Source organism: Benincasa hispida, unplaced genomic scaffold, assembly GCF_027475165.1.
Source record: "Benincasa hispida cultivar pf3 unplaced genomic scaffold, pf3_genome.v1.1 HicScf501, whole genome shotgun sequence".
NCBI classification, from domain to species: domain Eukaryota; kingdom Viridiplantae; phylum Streptophyta; class Magnoliopsida; order Cucurbitales; family Cucurbitaceae; genus Benincasa; species Benincasa hispida.
Genome location: NW_028326604.1, coordinates 7,468 through 28,207, shown reverse-complemented (window position 1 = coordinate 28,207; position 20,740 = coordinate 7,468). Strand labels below are relative to the sequence as shown.

Below are 20,740 nucleotides of genomic sequence, written 5' to 3'. Positions count from 1 at the left end.
TCTTTATCCTCGAGCTTTATTTTCATCTCTTGGTCTTTCTCATAGGTTCAGAATTCCCTATAATATTTCCAATAATTATTGTTTAGTTTTATACTGTTGTAAGATAGAGAATTGAACCTTTAACCTTACGAAATAACTTGTATCATATACCACCAAAATATGTTTGGATATTGGCCTATTCTTTTCCTTGTTACAACCATTAAGATCAAAGTGGTTAAACGGCGAAATAGTGTATATTTTCATGTACGAGTGTGATCTAGACCATAAATATGAAACATAACGATCTAACAGAGGATATATGCAGAATCATGTATATCCTTTTTATCTCGCTACAATTATTCAAGTCAAAGTGTTTACACAACAAAATAGTACATTCTTTCGTGTATGGGTGTGATCTAGACCATAGATATAAAACATCACAATATAATGGTGGAGAGATATGTTTGAATGAAAAATGATATCATTTTCTTCATTACAACTATTTGGATCGAAGTGGTTACGTGATGAAATGACATATACTTTCATCCATGGACGTGATCTAGACCATATATATGAAACATCATGATCTACCAGTGCAATCATGTTTGAATAGACAATCACGTCTTTTGTCCTTTAAATTTTTGCAAATTATTATTTTTTTTTTCTTTCTCTTAAATAGTTATAACTATTTAAACAAGGTAAAAATTACGAAATTAATTAGAATCCTTTTTTATTAAAAAAATCTATGTACTAAAATAAAAATGTAAATTTCATATGCATTGTGGGACTAATAAAATAAACATATGCTAAAACTAATTAATATAAGCTTAAAAACACTAAAGTTAGGGTTTTTTTTTCCTTTCTAACATACTTTATTTGTTTTATAACTTTTAAAGAAAGATATATGTTTACCAAAAATTTAGAAAATGATGTTCTCATTCAAAATTTTCCAATTTTCAACTATATATGTGCCCAAGAAGAACCCATTTGTAAATAAGAGGACCAAAAAATACATGTTCTCTTCCCTTCTTATTGAAATTGTATGGTCTAAATTTAAAATGGCAGGGTTTCACATTTCCACACAATTGCATGATTGGAATACAAATAAGGTTGGCTTCTTGTTCATAAACATTTCCACACAATCTTCTTATTGGGTTTTCATGTCCAAGTTCTTTTGGTTTGAGTTAGATTCTTCCTAATCTAGACAAACCACTTTTGTGGAATGGTTTCTTTTAAAGACCAGAATAAAAACTTCTACTGTTTGAAAACTCTATCAAACACGCTATACGTATTTTTCTTTTATAAGCTTTGAACTACAAACAAATTGAACATCCCTTCAAAATAACTTTTTAAGCACTCAAAAAATAAAATTTTAGAATATTTGAAAAGTCATTCCCAAATACCACTAGAATTCAAACATGTCAAATCTTGTGGTATATATATTGAATTATATGTACAACTCAAATGATGTCGCATTATGCCACAATTCGCTCCAACAAATTATTCAATTACCATTTCCTATGCAAATTATATCTCTTAAATAGCACGCCAATTTGATTAGGTTCAATTAGTTAATACATATATTTTCGTCAAAAAGGTAAAATGGTCGAGACGAATTTTTCGTACGCATTGATTTAGTCGTAGATTGAATTGAATCAATATCGATTGCCCATGGAAGGGGTTGGGTTTTAGGGAGAATAATAATGTTGAAGTGAAATGGACATATATTTAGTTGCAAAAGTCTACTCAGAGTCATCTGTTATGGCATACCCCACAAACTTCATATTCTACACTTTGAAGCTCTTCATCTTTCATTATATTAAGCATTAGCTTTGAAGCTTCCTAAGTTTGGAGGAAGGTCAGTGGGAAGCTGCCTGTCAACCTAAACTCACTCCATATTTTTGCTATTCTCTATTATACCACAACAATTTTTTTTTTTTTTTTTAATATCTGAAAATTTTGAATTCAGTTTCAAAAGCAAAAGTGTCACTTTGTTTTTGTTTCTCCGTTTCCAAATGTCTTACAATAGTAACCAGCACCTCACTATGTCGGAGAGCGATCTTTTCGAGAAGCCGGGGTTTGAGTTTACAAACTGGATGTTCGATGGGTGGCTGAATGAAACCTCTTCGTCTCTGGCCGACTCGGTGATGTACCCGGTTTATCAAGAGGGAGAGGTTGATGAGTTTGTTGGGAACACCATTCACCAAGGAGAGCCTAGCAACAGTAAGCACATAACTCTTATTACATTTTAGATTTTAGCTTTCGTATTCTGAATTGATTAGGAGGAATCTTCCTACTAACCACCATTAAAAATCTTATTTTTCTGGAAGGAGAGTCCCTAATATCTCTTTTTTTCTCTCCCCTTTTCGCATTTCTCTTTCTACTTGTCAAAAACTTAATGGAATCACCAATGAGAGGTTGTGGTCTCAATTATGATCTTGAATGGTGTTTGTAGGAGACAGTGGGAGAGAGAGGGAAGTTGGAGAAAGATTTGCATTCAAGACAAAATCAGAAGTCGAGATTCTTGATGATGGTTTCAAGTGGAGGAAATATGGGAAGAAGAAGGTGAAGAACAGCCCAAATCCAAGGTAAGAAAATAAAAAAGACTAGTAGTGTCCTTAATTGAACATTCAATTCTGTCCTAAGATAACGTGAACACTAAGAAAATATGATCCAGAAACCCAATGAAAATAAGTGGGTTTGTGCAAGTTGTTAATCTGAATTGGCTTAACCATCAATGAAATGCAGGAACTACTACAAATGCTCCGTCGAAGGCTGTCCGGTGAAGAAAAGAGTGGAAAGAGATCGTGAGGATCCGAAGTACGTGATAACGACATACGAGGGTGTTCATACTCATGAAAGTTCTTGATATTTGTTTATTTTTACATCAAATCTTCTAATGTTTAATGAGAAAATGTGGATTTACTGTGGAGAAATTGAAACAGAGTATGAAAATCAATGTTGGGTAGAAGTTCTAGCTTCAATAGGTTGATGTTGTCTGGTCTGGAGTTCTGTGGGGGGTAGAGGCCCCAAACCAAACAGCATCATATTCACTGTTACATATATATTGATGACAGATTTTTTTATCGAATACATATTGATACAGATTGAATAGCTGAATGAAATCCTTTCATCGTAGCCCATAGGTAGGAATCAAACTCGAAGTTACGTGGTCGAGATTAAAGAACATGGTATAGAAAATTTGTTAACCTAAAAATGCATAGATATACAAACAAATGGCTCTGGAATAAGTCAATATACAACAAAGTAATCTTTTGAAGACACTGAAAACTTTTGATTTGACAAATTCCTTTACAAATAAAACAAAAGGAAAATACCATTGGGAAACTCTGATTTATAATACAAGGTCAAGCGATCGATCAACTACAACGTATATGTAGATTAATACTTTGGTTCAAGATCACAATATCTGGGTTTCTTTTATGTGAACTCGAAGCCAATGACTTAGAAATCATTCCCTCGTGTATATCAGAGGAAATGCTCCACAAGATATCGCCGGCCGGAGCTTTGGTACCGAGTGACGAAAATTGAACGATTGCTTTCGATTTGGATAATGGGAGCTTGAAGTTTCTACCCATTCCACTCGAAAGCAACCACCGGGATCCCGATTGCTGCTGCATCGTGGTTCCCCAGAATTGCATCTTATTAGGCACAGAGTTTACACCCAAAAGATGAATAGCAGAGATTTTAAATGCACGAACGAAGTGTCCATCTGCTTTCTGCTGGCTATGGTTAGTTTCATGACTGTCTTCTTGTGCTTGCAATGGCTCATTCCCATTGTTGGCACTGCTCATTTCACTGGCTGTGTCACGAGCTGTGTTGATAAAAAACCTCTCAACCTCCATTACACACATCATCGGGCCGCCAACTGGTTCGTAATCACGTAAGTGATCTCTAAGTTGCACCATCAGAGCCACCACAAGCTTGTTCCCAAACAATCCCAGCTCATTGCTGGATATCCCAGAGTTTATATCTTTCGATAGTCTTTCAATTATATCTGCATAGTTAGCACCATGAGCCACAAGAGTCTTCATAATGTGCTGACCATTTTTATCATCGTCATTAATGTTACCAGCGTCAAGACTTAACCAGTGCTCCAATGTTATTGAAAGTTCCATCAACCCAACAACATCACCTGCTGTATTGGGGCGATCCATAAACTGCAGTTCCTTTAATCCTTCCAATCTACAAGAACTGTCCGAATTGGAATGCCTCCGTCCACGGGCTGGCAAACAATGAAAAGGGCGGGCACTGATCCGTGCTGGTGTCTCATCATTTGTCAAGCCAGATTGTATTCTTAATCCTTCTATTAAGAGGGTTTCCATCTTTTCCATTGCCAGACATGCTAGATCATCAGGTGACACAAGGTCTTGATGCATCTCGGAATTCATAAGAGACTGAAGACTACTATCTTTTTTACAAGATGGTAATCCTTCGAGGTCTTTCCTTTCACAGCATGAAACCGAACTACACAATACATTATTCTCGATCATAGGCTCTCTGTGACAGAAAGAAGATGAGTCAGGAATTTGGCAGGATTTGAGATAATGAAAAACTCACGAATTACAATTCAAAAGTTTAAAAATTAAATCTATATTGCAATTGCTGACCTCTCAAGCAATGTTGTGCTACTGCTGGGAGAACATTCCGATACCATTTGCTGGAGAGTTTTCCCGGTTATATTGTCCAATGGCATCAACTTTTTAGCCAGTGTCGAAAGGTTTTCAGTTCCTGCTAATGCTAAATTCTGTGCTATCTCCATAATATCATGACCCAATTCAGCAGGTAGAACAACTGGTTCAGAACATTGAATGACTAAACTCTGTCCAATGCTAGTGTTCTGAGAGAGCCAAGGACTCATGGACCGCAAAAATCCGCCACCGTTCATCTTAAGAAATGCACCGAAACCTTCTCCAAGTAAACATAACTTTGGTGGCTCTTCTTCTAGGGGCAACTCAATAGGGCTCCCAAATCCACTTGAACTATAATGTGGAGAGTGCTCAAAATCTCTCTCGTTTAAGCCCCATTCTCTCATTAAATGTTCCGTCTCCAAGTCCTCAAGAATTTTGGCGTTCCTTCTATTTCTCAAGGACTGATGCCCCTCCTCTTGTACTTCTTCAGCAACATAAATGGAAGAAAAATCAAAATCCTCATCTTGATTTTCAGAAGCAAACTCCATATCAACACCTCCAAAATCCTGCCACTCTTCTGTAGCTGAACAATCCAATAATGGATTGCCAAAAATTAGGGATTCCTCCTCAAATTCTCTCAATAAACGCTCTCTAGGAGACAATATATCAGGATCTGAAAACCTCGCAGAACCATGCTCCAACCCCAGCATCTTTAGGAAATCACTGGCCACTGATTCATAAGAGTCGTCTAGGCTAAGAGATTTTCTAGCACAATTCTCCTTGGCATCCATAACGTTTTCACATTCGACAAGCTCGCCAACAGCTAATGGAGAATCAGTCTCCACCGACCGTGAGGTCCACTTGAGATCAGAATCTGAACTCAACTCATCTGAAGCAACTTCTTCCACCTTTAGTGTTAGGTTATTCTCTTCATATTCGAAGTCATCCCCTGTAGTATCATCTACATGAATATCGCAAACTGCATCCTTCAACACGATGCTTGACTTAATCTCAATGGCAACTTTGTCGTCTTTTATGATCTCATCATCCAAAGAAATAGTTTCTTCTTTGGAGCCCTCAGTAGTCTGATCAACTTTATCCAAGCTATCTTCTGTCCCAGCTAATTCTATCCCACATTCAATAATGGAAAACTCACCAGAGTCATAATTACCTCCACCAATTACTTCATCAGACTTGTGTTCCTCATTAGATTTTAATTCGAGCTGCTCAGCCAACTCAGAACCTGAATGCTCTGACTTATGCTGGCCTGCCTCATCCATCTTACTATACAAAAGGTTAATCGACTCAGAGAGCTCCACGTTTGGATTTAGTTCGTCGAAAATTCCTGTTTTGAAAATCTGAGTAGAGGTAATAGATCCATATTCTAGATTATGTGAATTATTTCCATCTGGATTTGGGAGCCCGTTAAAATTAGTAGAATTAAGGTGTGCATCATGGTTAGAAAGCCTTGACTTATGGTGCAATAACTTCAGGAGTTGGACAACATTTTCAGGACCGCTCAATTTCATTGGATCATCCTTAGTTACTAAAAAACTGAAACTGACATTCAGGCTAGCACCTCTCGCGTTGCCTGCAAGTCGAAAGCTGGTCGACCAATTCCCAGAACATTTATCCCCCTCAAGCTCCTCCAAGGTAAGAGGTAAAATCCTTGTGAGGTCAACCCAATGCTTGCCAAAATCAAGCTGTGGTGCTCCAAGCATAGAAACATAGATCAAGTAAAGCTTAGGGTCATATTTCGCCGAGTGATTAGCCAAACTTTTCCCACCATATATCACACATTTGTGAATCAAAGTCTCGTCAAATTCCGCCATGCCTTGGAAAACCTTAGACGGACGAGTTTGCAAAACCTCATCCTTCCTTTTCCAATGCACACTTAAACTATAACCATTGAAACTTGAAGGCAAACCTTCTATGGAATGAACCTTGAGATAGAATACACAGTTGAACTTTCGATGCCGAATATGGGTAAGAGCTTTCAAAGATTTCTTCCAGTTCCATGTAGATGATGACCTTCTTTCAGTTTCATCCACCAATGATTCCCCATCCTTATGATATCGCTGGTTGAATCTTGATCTTGATTCAGCCAAGTGGGATCCTGACCGTCCATCAGGTGGACAAAAAATTGAGTTTGTGTGGCCCTTGTGCAAGTACAAAGCTTTACTTATTGCCTCAATTTCCTCAAGCAACCTTCCCCCATCAGATTCCCCTAACCCATCACCATTCTCAGACTTCATTTTTCATCAGAATCCCCTCACCCCACAATCTGCTACTTGTTTCAATAATCTCATCATAAAAACCTCCACAAATAAAAGGGTTCCCAGTAACTCTGGTAAGCCACTGAATCCACAACACAAAAAAAGAAAGGGGAACATAAAGAAAGTAAAAAGGAATTCAATATCATCATCAACAATAAGAAAACCCCATGATCAAACACCATTCCCCTTTATCAGAAATCACAATCAAATCCATAAGTTCAATAGAAAAACAAACAGAAAACAACATAATCTAGCAACCCCAATCCAAATAAGCAAGAAAGAGAATGAAACAGTACCAAAATTCAATAATTTGGGCAGCTTCTCCACGAAAAAAGAGAAAGTAAACTGTCGCAACCCAAAAGAAGTAGATAGAGTAATAGATTAATCGCTCAAAACGGGAAGAGGGAAGGCGAAAAATAATCAAGCACTGAGCCCAAAATCAATCTGGGAATGGAGCATATTCTTTCCCGGTGGATAGTACATATTTTTTCAGAGGAAAAGCGTGAAAGATATTAATACCTTGTCTTATGTGCCAGACGGGAACTTGGAATGGTAAGAAATTTAAAAATTGAATATTCGATTTAGGATTTCATTTACAGTGCGAGTGAATTCAGCCGAATCCGCAAAAGGGGTTCACAGAATTGAAAGCTGAATCGTTGGATTGGCAGATCGGGAAGATCAAATGGGTGAAAGAGAAGAAGAACCCGCGTGGCTCTTGATTGTGGAAATGAAATCTAACCAACAACCCCGCCTACCTTCCATCCTAAAGTTTCAAGCTTTACATAAATGTCTGTTTTTGTTTTTTTTTTTTTTCATTTTAAAAAAAAAAAAAAAAACGTTTTTCCTATACATTTGACTATTAGTTTCTAAGTTTGACACTCACTTTTAACCTTGATTTTTTTACTAAATACGTCTTTTCAGGATTGAATATTCATTTTATTTAATTTAATTTCTAAATTTCGAAATTTATACTTTTAACTTTGATTTTTTTTTAAATAATCATTTTAAGTTTGTTAATGTTTATTTAATCAATAAAAAATAATTATGAAGTGAAATTATAAATTCCATTTTAGTAATGATGAAAAACAATGAAATTTAATTAATTATAATTCTTTTAAAGAAAATTATTTTAAATGACAAAACTGTTTAAAATATTTACAAATAATAGCAAAATATCACAGTCTATCTCTATCTATTTCGAAATTTTGTTATATTGATAAAAATTTTGATTCATTTTCCTATATTTAAAAACGATCCTTCTTTTAATCCTTTTAAATTAATTAATAGATATTAAAATTAAAGTGAATATTTAGTACAAAATTAAAATTAAAAGTGTAAATCTTGAAATTTAATGATGAAATTTAATGTAAAATTGTAATATTTTGAAATCTAAAAATCAAATAGAAACTAAATTCAAAACATCTGAAAACAAAGTAAACTTTCCCTTTTTTTTTTAACCTTTTTCGACCATTTTTTTTCCTCATTTTGAAGTCAATCACAAAACTAATAATTTTAATTATATATGTTGAGAGAATTGAATGCGTCTTCTTTTCATGTATTAAACTATATTCGAATTGATGTTTGGGTATACTAATTTTATTTTATCACAAATTTTATATTAAAAATTAGATTATGTGATTTCTTTGTTCAAGTTAAAACCAAAAGTCAAATATGGGAAAGCATTCCTTCCAAAAATATATATTTATAGGAAGGCATGCGTTGCACTTTTTATTTTAAAAAATTGAAAAACTTTTATTAAAATAATTGAGAAAATAAATTGTTTGTATGAAAAAAAATAATGACAATCAATAATGATTATCATAATTCTCATACAATTTTGAGACCAAAATATTTAATACTAAAAAAATGGTTAAAATTCCAAAGCTAAAATGTCAGATTAGATAATTTTAGAGAAAACACATTAGGAGTGAGGATGAAAAAATTGCAAAATATCGCCAAAATCAAGGTATCGATAGGAAATCAATGGATAACATCGTTTTAATTGTGAATCGCTGAAATATCAGCAATATATCAAAAATATCGTCGATATCACCGACAAGGCCAAGTTTAACCTCTTTTTTTTCTTTTTCTTTTTTTTTTCTTTTTCCTCTTTTTCCTCTTTTTCTCTTTTTTTTTTTTTTTTCCCTTCTCACAAATTGAGAAAAATCAATGGGACATATGGGGTTTAACAATTTTTATTAGGTTTTGTCATTTATAACATTTTAGTATCACCTTTTTTCAAAACAAAACAAAACAAAAAAGGGACATTTCCTAAAATAAAATGATCAAGGGCGTTGATCATTTGTGTTATTCAATCACAAAAACCTTTTTAGTGTCGAGCACTTTTTTTCTTCTTTTTTCTCGTTTAGTAAAAACCTTGTAGGTGTGGAGGATTTAATGGTTGTGTCTTGAAAAGTACTACCATGGCCAAAATGTTAATATAACTAAAACACACAGACTAAGAGAGTACTTTAATACATATGTGATGTTAATATTCATTTGATTAAAAGATTAATGGAACATAAATTAATGGAAGATCAATTAGAAGGTTGAATTTGAGAGATTTAATTAATTCAGAAGAAATTGAATGAGAGAGTCAGCGATCCAATCATATTAACTTTAAGAATGAAAAGTCAATTATATTTATATTAATGAGACTTATTTTCATGAAACAACAATGAAAGGCCAATTAATCCATAGCCATCCATGAAGGGGCAAGTTTATCGATTTTAAAAGGCAAGAAAATGATCCTAACTTAGGCTGGTATAGTGCTCGTACTATCCACCCCGAGGTCCGAGATTTGATCCCTACACTTTAATTATGATACCTTTGTCAAAAAAAAAAAAAAAAAATTGCAAGAAAATGATTATTGAAAAATATTGATTAAAAAAAAATTGCCTTCGAGAGAGATTGCGACTACCCCCGTAAGGAAGTCTCGAAAGGTTTTTTTTCTTTTTCTTTTTTCCTATATGGAAATTGTATTGAAAAATAATATAACTTCTAAAATGAAGTATGGTATTTTTACCTATCTTATGAATGGTCTATTGAATAAAAGATTTTAAAATAGGGTTGTTTTCAAATAAAGAAAAATGAATTTATTTATTTTTAAATATAACAAAATGTCATTAATAGACTGCTATAAACTTCTATTACTGAATAGTCATAGGAGTCTATCGCTCAATGATAGAAGTCGATCTTTCCCTTATAGACAATGACATTGTGTATATATATATATATAATAATCTACCACCTTTTTTTATTAGAAACCAATTAGAGATTAATAACACCAAGACCTTCCAATTTTAGGTTAGAGGTTTTTTTTTTCCTAAAGTGTTGAGAGGTTTTGAAGTTTGTTGATGTTGAATAAATTTGGTCCCGTTTACTAATTCGTAATGAAAATTAGTATAATTGTAATAGGAATCTATCAATAGATTAATCATGATGAACCACAATCACAGATATAATTGAATTTTTTTTTTTTATCACGTTTACTTAGAATCATGAATTTATTACATTTCCTGTTATTGTTACCATTATCATTACCATTTAGAGTCTCAAATAGTAATGATAATAATAAATGTGACAAATTCATAATTCACATGTTGTATCAGTAACAATAACAATAAATTCATAATTCACATGTTGTATCAGTAACAATAACAATAAATTCATAATTCACATGTTGTATCAGTAACAATAACAATAAATTCATAATTCACATGTTGTATCAGTAACAATAACAATAACTATAATGGTAACAATAACAATATCAATATCAAGATAATTTTCAAATGCAATTGGACTGAACACCCACCACTCGTCAATTAATTTGCATTTCTTTATTACAAATTTGGAAGTGGGCTCAATGAGTCAATATGTCAGTAAACACAAATAAACAATACTAAATATAATTGAATGAGACCCACTTTTCGGATTACCAATAATTTATTATGTTTCCTTGAGTGGATGTGGCCTTAATTCAGATCTTTTTACCCAAAGAAATAAGCATAGAACTATGAATGGAAGTGTAAGATTCAAAATCCGTTCAAACAAAATATCAGATAGATATGCATGAATGACAATGTTGAATAGATTTAAGTATACTTGTGTTCAAAGTTGAGAATTGTTTGCAAGTTGTTCTTGATTTTTTTTTTTTTATATATGCTTTTAGAACAAAAAAGGTAGTCTAATAAGTCTAAGTAAAGGCACAAAAGCGACCGTTCATCAATCAATATTACAAAATCATTTTCTTTTTTTTTATTATTTTGTAGAAGATTTTGCCCAAAAACAAAATAAAATTGAATTTCATCAGGTGGCTAGGCTAACACTATATCAAAGAAAGAACTATAAATTTAGAAATATTTTGAACATTGCTCTACCTTCTTAGATAACATTAAAATGCATAATACGTAAAAAATTGAAGCTTTCCAACTTCAAAGTCAAACATAATAGGACTGGAGTATCAAAATTCAATGTAATGACTCTATACCTATCTTGTAACATAGTTAAGATATACTGATTGAGTTATCGAATGTTACATTTCCAAGTAACTATTGAGAAGAAACTAATTCATGAGATGCTCAAAGAGAAACAACAAGAATTTTAGAGAGTTGTGGGGCTTGGGGTGGCAAGGTTTAATGTCTTCCTGGTTATGATTTTATCTTGATTTCGTTGGATTGAAGTCCCTTTATGAGATTTTAGGGTCTCCCTTTTTATGGGGATTTGCTTTATGCCTTTGTATATTTTTTCATTTTGTTCAACGAAAGCTCGGTATCTCACTCAAAAAAATGAAATGTTCAAAAAGAGGATGGGCATATCAGTCTATAAAAAGCATAAATGATCTTCAGAAAAAGGAAAAAGATACTCTTGAACGAAGGCTAGATTTTTCCTTTCAATGGTAGGAAAAGTTTCTAAATACCAATCAACGCATGGATGGTCTCAGATCAGATAACACAAAGAATGCACCTTAAATGCGATTGCACCACCAATAATCCTCAAGTTATACTCTTTATATTGACTCTAAAACAGTGGAGATGAATGCAGCTCACTAGGAGCATGATGCTCCACTATGGCACATTCTCATGTTGTTATCAGATTACCCAATAGAAGTCTCATCAAAAGAAGGATCATACAGCAGATATTAACAGCTAATTATGTGCAATTTGCTTGAACAGAGAAGGAAGTTCAGCTTGAATAGAACAGAACTACTACAGATACTAAAACTAATAAGTTTCTAATAAATTCTGTGGTTCTGTAACAATGGCTCTTTTGAGTGAGTTCTACAGAGAGAAGAACCCCACTATTAGAACACAGAAACCTTTTTTTTTTTTTTTTTAATAGAATCAACAACTCTCCTTGAGAAAGACTGAAAAAATACAAGGGCATCCAGAAAAGCAAGCCCACAAAAGCACACTCTCTAAAAAAGGGATTTTCAACTAACTGAGATGTTACCTAAGGAATAATTACACAAAAAAAAATTTAAGAATAACTTAGCCCAAAAAGAAACATGAAACCTCATTAAAGAGCTGACTCACTAGGGTCCTTTTCTAAACCTCTAAAGACCCCCTTGTTCCTCTCCCTCAAGCATCCTACAATAAACCACAAAAAACGACATTTCTCGCTAAAAGGCAGATGGAGGAGGAACTTCCTGGTCCTCGAGAAACTTTTCAATTAATAAGTCATCTTCATAAGCTGATCTAGTTGAATTTCTATCAAGTAACTAAAGTTCAGAGGTTCTTCAAATAGTTTAAATCTCAATTAGCAAAACGCTCCATTTGTTCTAATAGCGGTGAAGTCAAAAGGGTGCAGGTATGCTGATTCTAAGAATGGCGAATTACAATTAGACATGGTTTTCAAGTTCGTAAAAGCCACAAATTAGATAAATGTGTGTGTAATTGCAGGAATCAATGAATTCAAGCATACCATCAACAAGGAAGCCTATCTTGATTCTTAACTCCCATCAGCTTTCATGGAGGAATGAACCAGTGTTTCCTCTTCCAAGAAACGCTTCAACTTCTTATCAACCAAATGCTCCTGTCAATTGGAGTATATATCAGATCACCACAAAAGAACGAATGATGAGATTTACAAGACCTAGTAGTAATCAAAGTTAGTTCAAAGACATACCGAGAGGCAAGCTCTGTATTTCTGCCACTCGGAGTCGCAGGGTTCTTCATCCCAATGACCTTTTACAAACTTCTCTGAGTACCATCTGCAAATTAGAAACCGGAAATCGGTAGAACAACGCCTAGGGGTCCGAAGGAATTAGGGTTTAAGAGAGGTTTAGGGAATGAATGAAAATGGAAACGAACCGATTGAAACAATTGTGATACGCAGCCCTGAGATCAGCACACCGCGATGTTGCAGAAGCGGAGCTTTTGCTCTCTTTCTTGATGCCCATAGATTGAGATACTACCACTCCATCAAATGGCCGTCGGCGAAGCAGCAGCAGCCTGAACGACGCGTCGGCTCTTGGAATTTTCTCGGCCAACGGAATCGCTTCTTGTGCTCGTGCCTTTATACCATACCCATTTCATTTCAACGCTTACTTTTTCGTGGGTTTTGTACCATAACCAAATTTTGGGAGAAAAATTAAATTCGTCATTGTGTTTTTTTAAAATGAGGTATTTTTTACTCTTTTTTGACAACAAATTCGAGTAAAGTTATCATAACAAACTCGTCCACGCGAAAAAGTTTGTCTCACTCTGGTTCTATTTCTTCTATCTCTTCCTTTCTTCACTTACAGATCGTTCTCCTCTCTCGTTCTCACATTCTCGCACTCTTATTCTCTTGCATTCTAATTTTGTCGAAGTTAGTCAAAGTTGTTCTTCTCTCTCACGACCAAAGTTGGTGTGTGGTTTCGTGTTGATAGTGTAGAAGAAGGAAATGAAGAAATGGCAAATTTGTAACATCACTCATTTATGACATCACCAAAAGGTTCATTATTTTTATAAAAAAAAAAGTTGGTATTTTTCATTTGGGCCTCTAAGATAAGTCAGATGTGCAATTTTCTCCAATTTTTCATCTTTGATTCATATTTTGGATAAATTTTGTTAATTATAAATAATATATTATAATGGTTGTATTGAATTTAGCTTCACTAGTCATTTTTTTTTAATTATATTAGGTAAAGAAACACAAATTATTTCTTGATTCATCAATTTAAGTATAGTCTAGTGAATAAGCCACTAATTACTATTTCATAAGTCATCATTCGATGTCCCATATACAACAGTTAGAATTCAACAAATATTATTTTAAGATTTGATTATCAATTTAAACAAATCAAACATGTTTGTCAAATAAAATGCTATAGTATGGTGAGAATGAAGTGTAATTATGTGTTTTAAGTAATTTGAAAAAATATATACAAGTACCCAAATGAAGTTGAAGCTAGGAGATGCATGTATGATTATTTAGAAATTGGGAAGGGGAAAGATTCAGAAAAGAACAACCTCAAAAGCCTAGGCAAGTATGTGATGTTTATATAAGAAAATATATATACAAGAGGAGGAGATAACAAAAGAAAAGCCTCAATTTCTGCTAATTCTTTATAATAAGCACCAAGAGTACGAATTGATACAAAGAAAATAGTGCATAAAAGTGGAAGGGTTTCCCAGTTTGTTTCACCTATTCTATCACATTGCTGCAGCAGTCATTTACATTGCCAGAACTCATCAGGACTGAAGAGCTTATAACAAATGCTCTTAGTGCCATGGAGATTCTAGAATGCTGCATACTTCCTTCACATTCATATCATTAATATCATAATGCCCCGAAGAAAAATAGTCGGGCGAACATTAATATCATCGTGTTTCCTTGTCTCATAAATCATAACAATAATATGGTACAAGTACAACTAAAAAGAGGAAGAATGATTTCGTTATGATTTTGTCTTGAACTTCCTTTGAGCTTTCAAATCGATCACGATTACTGTGATGTTGTCTTTGCTGCCCTTTTGAAGAGCTCGGTTTGAGAGGTATTCTGCGGCTGCTTGGGCTGCAGGATCGATCCCCAGCCCCCTCTCAGAAGGCAAACTGACGCCATTCTTCTTGTGCCAGAGTAGGATTCGTCTTCGAGCCAAGTCGCATACCTCTTCATTTGTCATCACATCCCATAAACCATCACTCGCTAGAACGAGGCATTCGTCGTCTTTCGCCCGAGGGAGGAACATCACTTCTGGCTCTGGGATGATCCATGGTTTCAAGTATCTATCACCTGCAATCCACATGAGATGCACTTGAATAAATTATATGATATGAATCCAACCTCAGTGCTTTCAAAATTCAAAACCATGGCATCATTAACAAAACACAGTCTCCTACAGTTATATTCATGTAAAAAAAAATAAAAAAATAAAAACATCAAGTAATCAATTTTTCATATTCGCTTTTACTTCAGCTCCCTTTTGTATGCTGTTTCAGGTCAAACTCAAACAGCAACCAAGTTTCTCCCACTCAACCTCAAGTAACTGAAGTGATTGGAGATTGACCTCCATATCAACAGAAAACGACTGCCAACATAAACAGAATTATGTCCACATAATGCACTTAATTCTACTGTTTGTCGATAAACTTCACACAGAACAACCTAACATTTCAGAAGTTCAAATTCTTATGATGCATCATAACACAGCACAGATGAGCGGAACACGATTAAAACCTGGGAGAGGAGGAACATGATTGAAACTAGAAGCCAAGCCACGCAGATGAGCAGCACCACACAACCACGTGAGATGTCTAAGCAGCTCATTTTGATATGGTTTGTATCTTGAATAATAAAAATACAACATAGTGGCAAACTCATTTTGATGCAACATGTCAACTAAATTGTTACACGCACGACGGAACCAAAAGTATCTCTTGATTTGAAGAGGAAGACAATATGATTTCGTGGGAGGGGATTGAATCATTCATTCATCAGATACGTCTTCTTTCATGATCCATTTCATGCCAACTCTAATAAGTTATCAAAAGGTCAACTTTACAAAGGGAACGTCATTTCCTGGGAACCTTACGACCTTGCAGTTCCCGGTAACCGGCTGCATCGGCCCGGTTACCTACGTCACCGTCGGTTCCCACAACCATTTCTTTTTTTATGTTTTTATTTCTGAAGGGCTGACGGGTCATTACACCAACGGCTTGAAGTGAACAAGAGAAGCTATCGAGAGAGACCTTAACAACTTAAAGCCCTTCTATATCCCCAACGATGGCCTTGGGTGGATGAAATCTCTCCTACAGCGTAAGGCTATGGCTTCTGAATTCTGATAGTCAAAATTTTTAAAGAAAATAAGAAGAAAAAGAGAAAAGTAGATGTAGAATCCAAAGGAGGTGAGGAGTGACATAGGCTTGATTAAGACAAAGGATCTGTTGCAAGGCTTCAGAAGCACGGTTACAAAAAGCACAAAGATAAAAAAGTATGACAAATTCTGCCCCAATATCCAATCATATCTATCACCTCACTCACTAGAAATCTAAACTATTTGGTTAATAAGAGTAAAAACTGTCAGAACAGCACCACATACAATATTCCACGCTTTAATAAGAAATGGAACTCCAAAGTGGCATCCACTTGTGATAAATTAGTGGACTCATCTCAAGAATGCCAAGCCTAGAATCTTGACGAACAATAAAAAGTCTGATGGGAAAGATGCTTTGACTTGGAACCATTGGAACACTCTCCTTTACGTCCCCTGGGTATGCTTATTTACAACTATAGACTACTTTGGCAAAGCAGTAAGAGATTGTCGGAGACATCATATCATTTGAAATGACTAGCAAACTGGACTTAAAAATTTGTGTAGGACAAAACATACCAATGGATCTCGACATTGCAAGAACACCAAAAACACGGTGCCCGTTCCACTGTATGACCTTTCCTCCCGCGGCCTCAATCCTTTCATATTCATCTTCTCTGTTTGGCTGGGAGACAGCAACGAATTTATAACACATGAAGATTAGTGGATTGGAATCAAAGGTGAAGAAACGAAAAATACAACACAAGAATATGGAAAGTTCACTAATGAAACGTCAAACATGAACGTACTTTATGATCCACAGACAATGCCATTGGCTCCTTCCCACGACAAAGAACTGCTCTTGAGTCTCCACAGTTTGCAACAATAATGTGAGAGGCACAGATAATTGCAACAACAGCAGTGGAGCCTACAGTTTCTGGCGCAACAGGCTCAACACCAGTTCCCCCTCCAATTTCAGCATCAACTTTTAGAAAACATTTGGTGAATGCCTTTCTCCATAGCTCTTGGCAATTATCCTTCATATTGCCAACAGCTATATCTTGCTTAGCCAATTCTATCTCCTCAGATAAAGCCAAATGCATACGTTCACGACAAAAATTTGCGACCTATATATATTAAGAGATTTGAGTTAAAACAACAGTATGCATGGTTAGAAGACTTGCATATGATGGAACGGTAGGAGGAATTTAAACAAGAAACGCATTCACCTGACCAATGGAATTTGTACGCATACCTGAGATCCACCGTGACCATCATAAACCCCAAAAAAATGAACGGTTTGGTGAGCTATAGCCTTGTTTGAGCCATCAAGAACTCGGTCACCAACAAGCATTTGGACTGGAAGTTCCGAAAACCTCGGTACAGTTGCCACTGCATCTTCCATCTCGGGTCTTCTTCCACAGACCGACGTAAATCCCCAAAGGGGAACACAATCTACCTCAAAAACACTTCGACCGACTGGTTCGCTTGCCCTTTTCTCAAGAGGAAGCTGAAGAACCATGTTATTACATGCTTCAGTGCCTAGCCCATCTCCAACATCTTCTTCAAGGCTAGCTGCTGCAGAAGAAGAACTCGCAATCTGAGTGTCAAGACTTTCGACATTAGTCTCTTCAATATTGGCTTTAGCTGCAATCTCAACGCTGCTAATGTCCTTTGCATTGCTGATGGAATCAAATGCTTCAAAAGAAGATACCTCAGAACCTAAAAAATCATCACCACAAATACTGCTATTCTCACTAATCACTGAATGCGAACAAGAGCTATCATAAATGTGATCGCCCTCTAAAGATAAAGAATCATCTTCCTCACTTCCATGGGATATCGACTCATTTTCCGCAACCCAACTGCTATTATTTTGAGATAACACAACTGACAATGGAACTCCTTCGCACTTGTCATTCGTAACCGAAACTGTAGTAATACCAACCTCTTCCTCCCCATTAGAACTCTTACAATCATCAGAACCTACTTCAGTCAGGTCATCAGAAGCCTTAGTCACAGAATCAGATAACAAACCAGCAGTATCTGCCATTAGCTTAAGTCTTGTGATATCCATGGGGGTTGCCATGTTGGGGTTATCACAGACTGAATTACCTACCCTAAATGGCACCACAACCGCTGGGGACATTTCCTCCATCAAATTCTCTACCTAAGCAATGATAAAAGTTACCCCCTAACCCCTCTAAAATAACAAGACCTGTCATATTTCAACTAATCCACCGCCTTTTTCTGTCATTAAGAATGATCTTGGAATGTGAATGTTGGGGTTGAACAAACCATTTTCCATCCGTAAGAAACTTGATAAGACCCAAAGTAGGAAGCCAAGTCAGGGGAAGCAACACGTGGAAGGCCTAAAAAAGTGAGGGAAAAATGAAATGAACATTCAGATCTGGTCAACTACACTGGATCAAGCCACCAATTATAAGGAGAAATTTGAACTTGGAAATCTGATAGGCCCATCAATTTCCCTCTTTAGAATTCCTTTCTGTCCAACCCCAGACAAATACAACGAGCCGGAATCAACCAGAAGAAACTTTAAATGCACAGAAAAACCTGGAAAGAAAAAGAAAACCCCCCCCCCCCCCCCCCAAAAAAAAAAAAATTATAAATCAGACCAAACTCCTTATCTTTAAGCACAAGAAAGACATAACGAAAAGGGGGTTTTTATGAAAATCACGAGAAACAACACAGAAAGACGAAATCCCAAGAATCAGAGGAAAACCCTAGAAAAGATAGTAACCCCTTTTAACAAAATTGATAGAGTTTCCCTAAATCAGAGGCAATCCTTCGTAACCTCTCATATCTAATTCAGCTTCCTCTCTCTATCTCACTATCCCTCTCATGCTTTCCCTTTCAAATATTAACAATAAGCAACAGAAAAAAGAAGAAATTAAACAAACAGAAGGGTAGAAAGAAGAGTTCACTACCTAATTTCTCAGCTCGTCAACTGTAGAGACTTCCCTTTCTTCTTCTTCACCTTCTTTTTCCTCTTCAACATCACAAATCCACAAAGCTTAAAAAAGGGGGGTAGAGAGAGAGAGAGAGAGGAGAGAAGAATAAGAAAAACAAAAAACCAGAGAATCAAAATGAAGAAACAAGAAATAATGGGTTGCTTACCACTTAAACAAACAGCAATTTACACGACCCAGAAAGGAAAAAATACAAATAAAAATTGCCAGAGCAGCAGAGAAGTACGCAAATACGAGGAAAAGTAATTGAAAAAGAAAAGGGAAAAAATACAACCTTTTTAATTTGTTTGAGAGAAAGAAAGAATAGAACACGTGTCGAGTAGTTGAAAACTCACCAATCCATGATGTTCCAAATCCTTCCCCTTCTAATCCTCAAATCCAATCAAAAAGGGTCTTTTGTTAATTACAATGTTGTTGTTCTTCTTCCAATCGGTGGCAAGGACGAAGAACAAAATTTTTTAAAAAATAAATAAATAAAAGACAAAAAAGAGTTAAATCAATTTGCACCTTCGTTTTTATGTCTATCTTTATTTATTGCTGAAAATGAATTCCGACCAATAAAATACGATTTATTAAAAATCACAAATATGTGAAAATTTTGCCTTGCCTATGTGAAGGATTTTTTTTTTTTTTTCCAACATAGTTATAAGATATTTATTTTTTCGATTGAGGTAGGAGGATTAACTACTAACTCTATAATTTTTAACTAGAGATGTCTACGGAGCAGCGAAGATGTCCCGCCTCCTATTTCAATCCTCATCCCCACGAATTCTCCGTGATAATTGGGATGGAGATTCCTCATGAAAAATTTACGATGATTCAGTTCCGACGGAAAAATATCTCCCACTTATTTTTTTATTAATTTAATTTTTTTAAAATATTTAATCAAATAAAATTTTCAAAACTTATATATTAAATGAGTCATTTCGAATACAATTTTATATTAAAATAAAACATTATTAAATCTCTTCCTAAAAGGAATGATAATCCACTTGTGAAAGATATAATTAAAATGTGTAGTTTCCATAATTTATGAAGTAACCCATATAATTTAACTCACTTACTATGAGTATATAAAAAAAAGTATATCTATATATGACTAACTCACATAGTAATATATAATTTAACTTTGTGTGTGCATATATATATATAACTAAATAATTAATTAAGGGGACGGGCGGAGAATCGAGGTGGGGTCGGGGACGGAAAATACCATTTTATTAGTGGGGAGAAAATTCTTTCCACTCCCTCCTTCATTTTCCGTCTAGTTGGAGATTCCCCACCTCATTTGGAACAGATCTTCATATATTAAATTGACATATCTGATTTTAACGGTAATTGAGAATGTGAACTTGTAATCTAATTTTCCTTTAAAAAAGTTAACTTAAGCAAAATTTAATTTTGTTATAATATATGCTCTAACCTAAGAGATTAAAACTACAAATTTTCACATCCCACTTTAAAAAAATATGTGTTTATAAAGAATACAACTTCGAATTTTCAACCTATAAAAATTTATATGGATATTTTTATGTTCGAGTTATGTTTTGTTGGCATTGACAATGTCTGACCACTCTGGTCATGTTAAGTTGGTTAAAAAAATATATA

General features: G+C 34.9%; 4 protein-coding genes across 21 annotated transcripts; 1 reads left to right on the top strand and 3 right to left on the bottom strand.

The window, feature by feature from the left end:
* Positions 1 to 970: 970 nt before the first annotated feature.
* On the top strand, positions 971 to 3,093 carry LOC150030172 (putative WRKY transcription factor 50). Of its 2 annotated transcripts, none has more exons than XM_090309998.1 (4): positions 971 to 1,837; positions 2,009 to 2,202; positions 2,435 to 2,567; positions 2,728 to 3,093. In XM_090309998.1, exons 2-4 carry the CDS (start codon positions 2,025 to 2,027, stop codon positions 2,846 to 2,848), a joined length of 432 nt encoding a protein of 143 aa, XP_090166124.1. In that variant the 5' UTR covers positions 971 to 1,837; positions 2,009 to 2,024; the 3' UTR covers positions 2,849 to 3,093. The 2 variants fall into 2 exon arrangements, with proteins under 2 accessions (XP_090166124.1, XP_090166123.1); XM_090309997.1 differs by having other exon boundaries at positions 977 to 1,088.
* Positions 3,094 to 3,158: 65 nt separating this feature from the next.
* Positions 3,159 to 6,886, bottom strand: LOC150030171 (protein PLASTID MOVEMENT IMPAIRED 1-RELATED 2-like). Its single transcript, XM_090309983.1, has 2 exons — positions 4,611 to 6,886; positions 3,159 to 4,500 (listed from the first exon to the last, which is right to left on the bottom strand). The coding sequence occupies exons 1-2, from the start codon at positions 6,884 to 6,886 to the stop codon at positions 3,360 to 3,362; spliced, it is 3,417 nt and encodes a 1,138-aa protein (XP_090166109.1). The 3' UTR covers positions 3,159 to 3,359.
* Positions 5,044 to 13,527, bottom strand: LOC120076664 (uncharacterized protein At4g33100). Of its 5 annotated transcripts, none has more exons than XM_090310000.1 (4): positions 13,219 to 13,527; positions 13,034 to 13,118; positions 12,830 to 12,940; positions 5,044 to 6,989 (listed from the first exon to the last, which is right to left on the bottom strand). In XM_090310000.1, the coding sequence occupies exons 1-3, from the start codon at positions 13,305 to 13,307 to the stop codon at positions 12,857 to 12,859; spliced, it is 258 nt and encodes an 85-aa protein (XP_090166126.1). In that variant the 5' UTR covers positions 13,308 to 13,527; the 3' UTR covers positions 5,044 to 6,989; positions 12,830 to 12,856. The 5 variants fall into 5 exon arrangements, with proteins under 5 accessions (XP_090166126.1, XP_090166125.1, XP_090166128.1 ...); XM_090309999.1 differs by lacking the exon at positions 5,044 to 6,989 and adding an exon at positions 9,521 to 9,719; XM_090310002.1 differs by lacking the exon at positions 5,044 to 6,989 and adding an exon at positions 9,521 to 9,714.
* An 896-nt stretch (positions 13,528 to 14,423) lies between these two features.
* LOC150030170 (protein phosphatase 2C 53-like) lies at positions 14,424 to 19,807 on the bottom strand. Of its 13 annotated transcripts, none has more exons than XM_090309995.1 (6): positions 19,468 to 19,807; positions 19,091 to 19,176; positions 17,398 to 18,514; positions 16,952 to 17,269; positions 16,722 to 16,827; positions 14,424 to 15,124 (listed from the first exon to the last, which is right to left on the bottom strand). In XM_090309995.1, the coding sequence occupies exons 3-6, from the start codon at positions 18,298 to 18,300 to the stop codon at positions 14,790 to 14,792; spliced, it is 1,662 nt and encodes a 553-aa protein (XP_090166121.1). In that variant the 5' UTR covers positions 18,301 to 18,514; positions 19,091 to 19,176; positions 19,468 to 19,807; the 3' UTR covers positions 14,424 to 14,789. The 13 variants fall into 13 exon arrangements, with proteins under 13 accessions (XP_090166121.1, XP_090166112.1, XP_090166114.1 ...); XM_090309986.1 differs by having other exon boundaries at positions 17,398 to 18,716; positions 19,468 to 19,678; XM_090309988.1 differs by having other exon boundaries at positions 17,398 to 18,716; positions 19,091 to 19,152; positions 19,468 to 19,637.
* Positions 19,808 to 20,740: the final 933 nt, after the last annotated feature.

What these genes read in the sequence shown, in the direction of transcription:
- LOC150030172 (XM_090309997.1), top strand. Translation starts at nt 1,069, where the DNA reads ATGATTGGAATACAAATAAG. An exon ending in ATGATTGGAATACAAATAAG is followed by an intron (nt 1,089 to 2,008) that starts GTTGGCTTCTTG and finishes GTCTTACAATAG; the next exon opens with TAACCAGCACCTCACTATGT. An exon ending in CCAAGGAGAGCCTAGCAACA is followed by an intron (nt 2,203 to 2,434) that starts GTAAGCACATAA and finishes TGGTGTTTGTAG; the next exon opens with GAGACAGTGGGAGAGAGAGG.
- LOC150030171 (XM_090309983.1), bottom strand. Translation starts at nt 6,886, where the DNA reads ATGAAGTCTGAGAATGGTGATGGGTTAGGGGAATCTGATGGGGGAAGG. An exon ending in AGCACAACATTGCTTGAGAG is followed by an intron (nt 4,501 to 4,610) that starts GTCAGCAATTGC and finishes TTTCTGTCACAG; the next exon opens with AGAGCCTATGATCGAGAATA.
- LOC120076664 (XM_090310000.1), bottom strand. Translation starts at nt 13,307, where the DNA reads ATGGGCATCAAGAAAGAGAGCAAAAGCTCCGCTTCTGCAACATCGCGG. An exon ending in TATCACAATTGTTTCAATCG is followed by an intron (nt 13,119 to 13,218) that starts GTTCGTTTCCAT and finishes TCTAATTTGCAG; the next exon opens with ATGGTACTCAGAGAAGTTTG. An exon ending in AATACAGAGCTTGCCTCTCG is followed by an intron (nt 12,941 to 13,033) that starts GTATGTCTTTGA and finishes TCCAATTGACAG; the next exon opens with GAGCATTTGGTTGATAAGAA.
- LOC150030170 (XM_090309995.1), bottom strand. Translation starts at nt 18,300, where the DNA reads ATGGAGGAAATGTCCCCAGCGGTTGTGGTGCCATTTAGGGTAGGTAAT. An exon ending in ATGGTCACGGTGGATCTCAG is followed by an intron (nt 17,270 to 17,397) that starts GTATGCGTACAA and finishes TAATATATATAG; the next exon opens with GTCGCAAATTTTTGTCGTGA. An exon ending in TGCAATGTCGAGATCCATTG is followed by an intron (nt 15,125 to 16,721) that starts GTATGTTTTGTC and finishes TGTGGATTGCAG; the next exon opens with GTGATAGATACTTGAAACCA.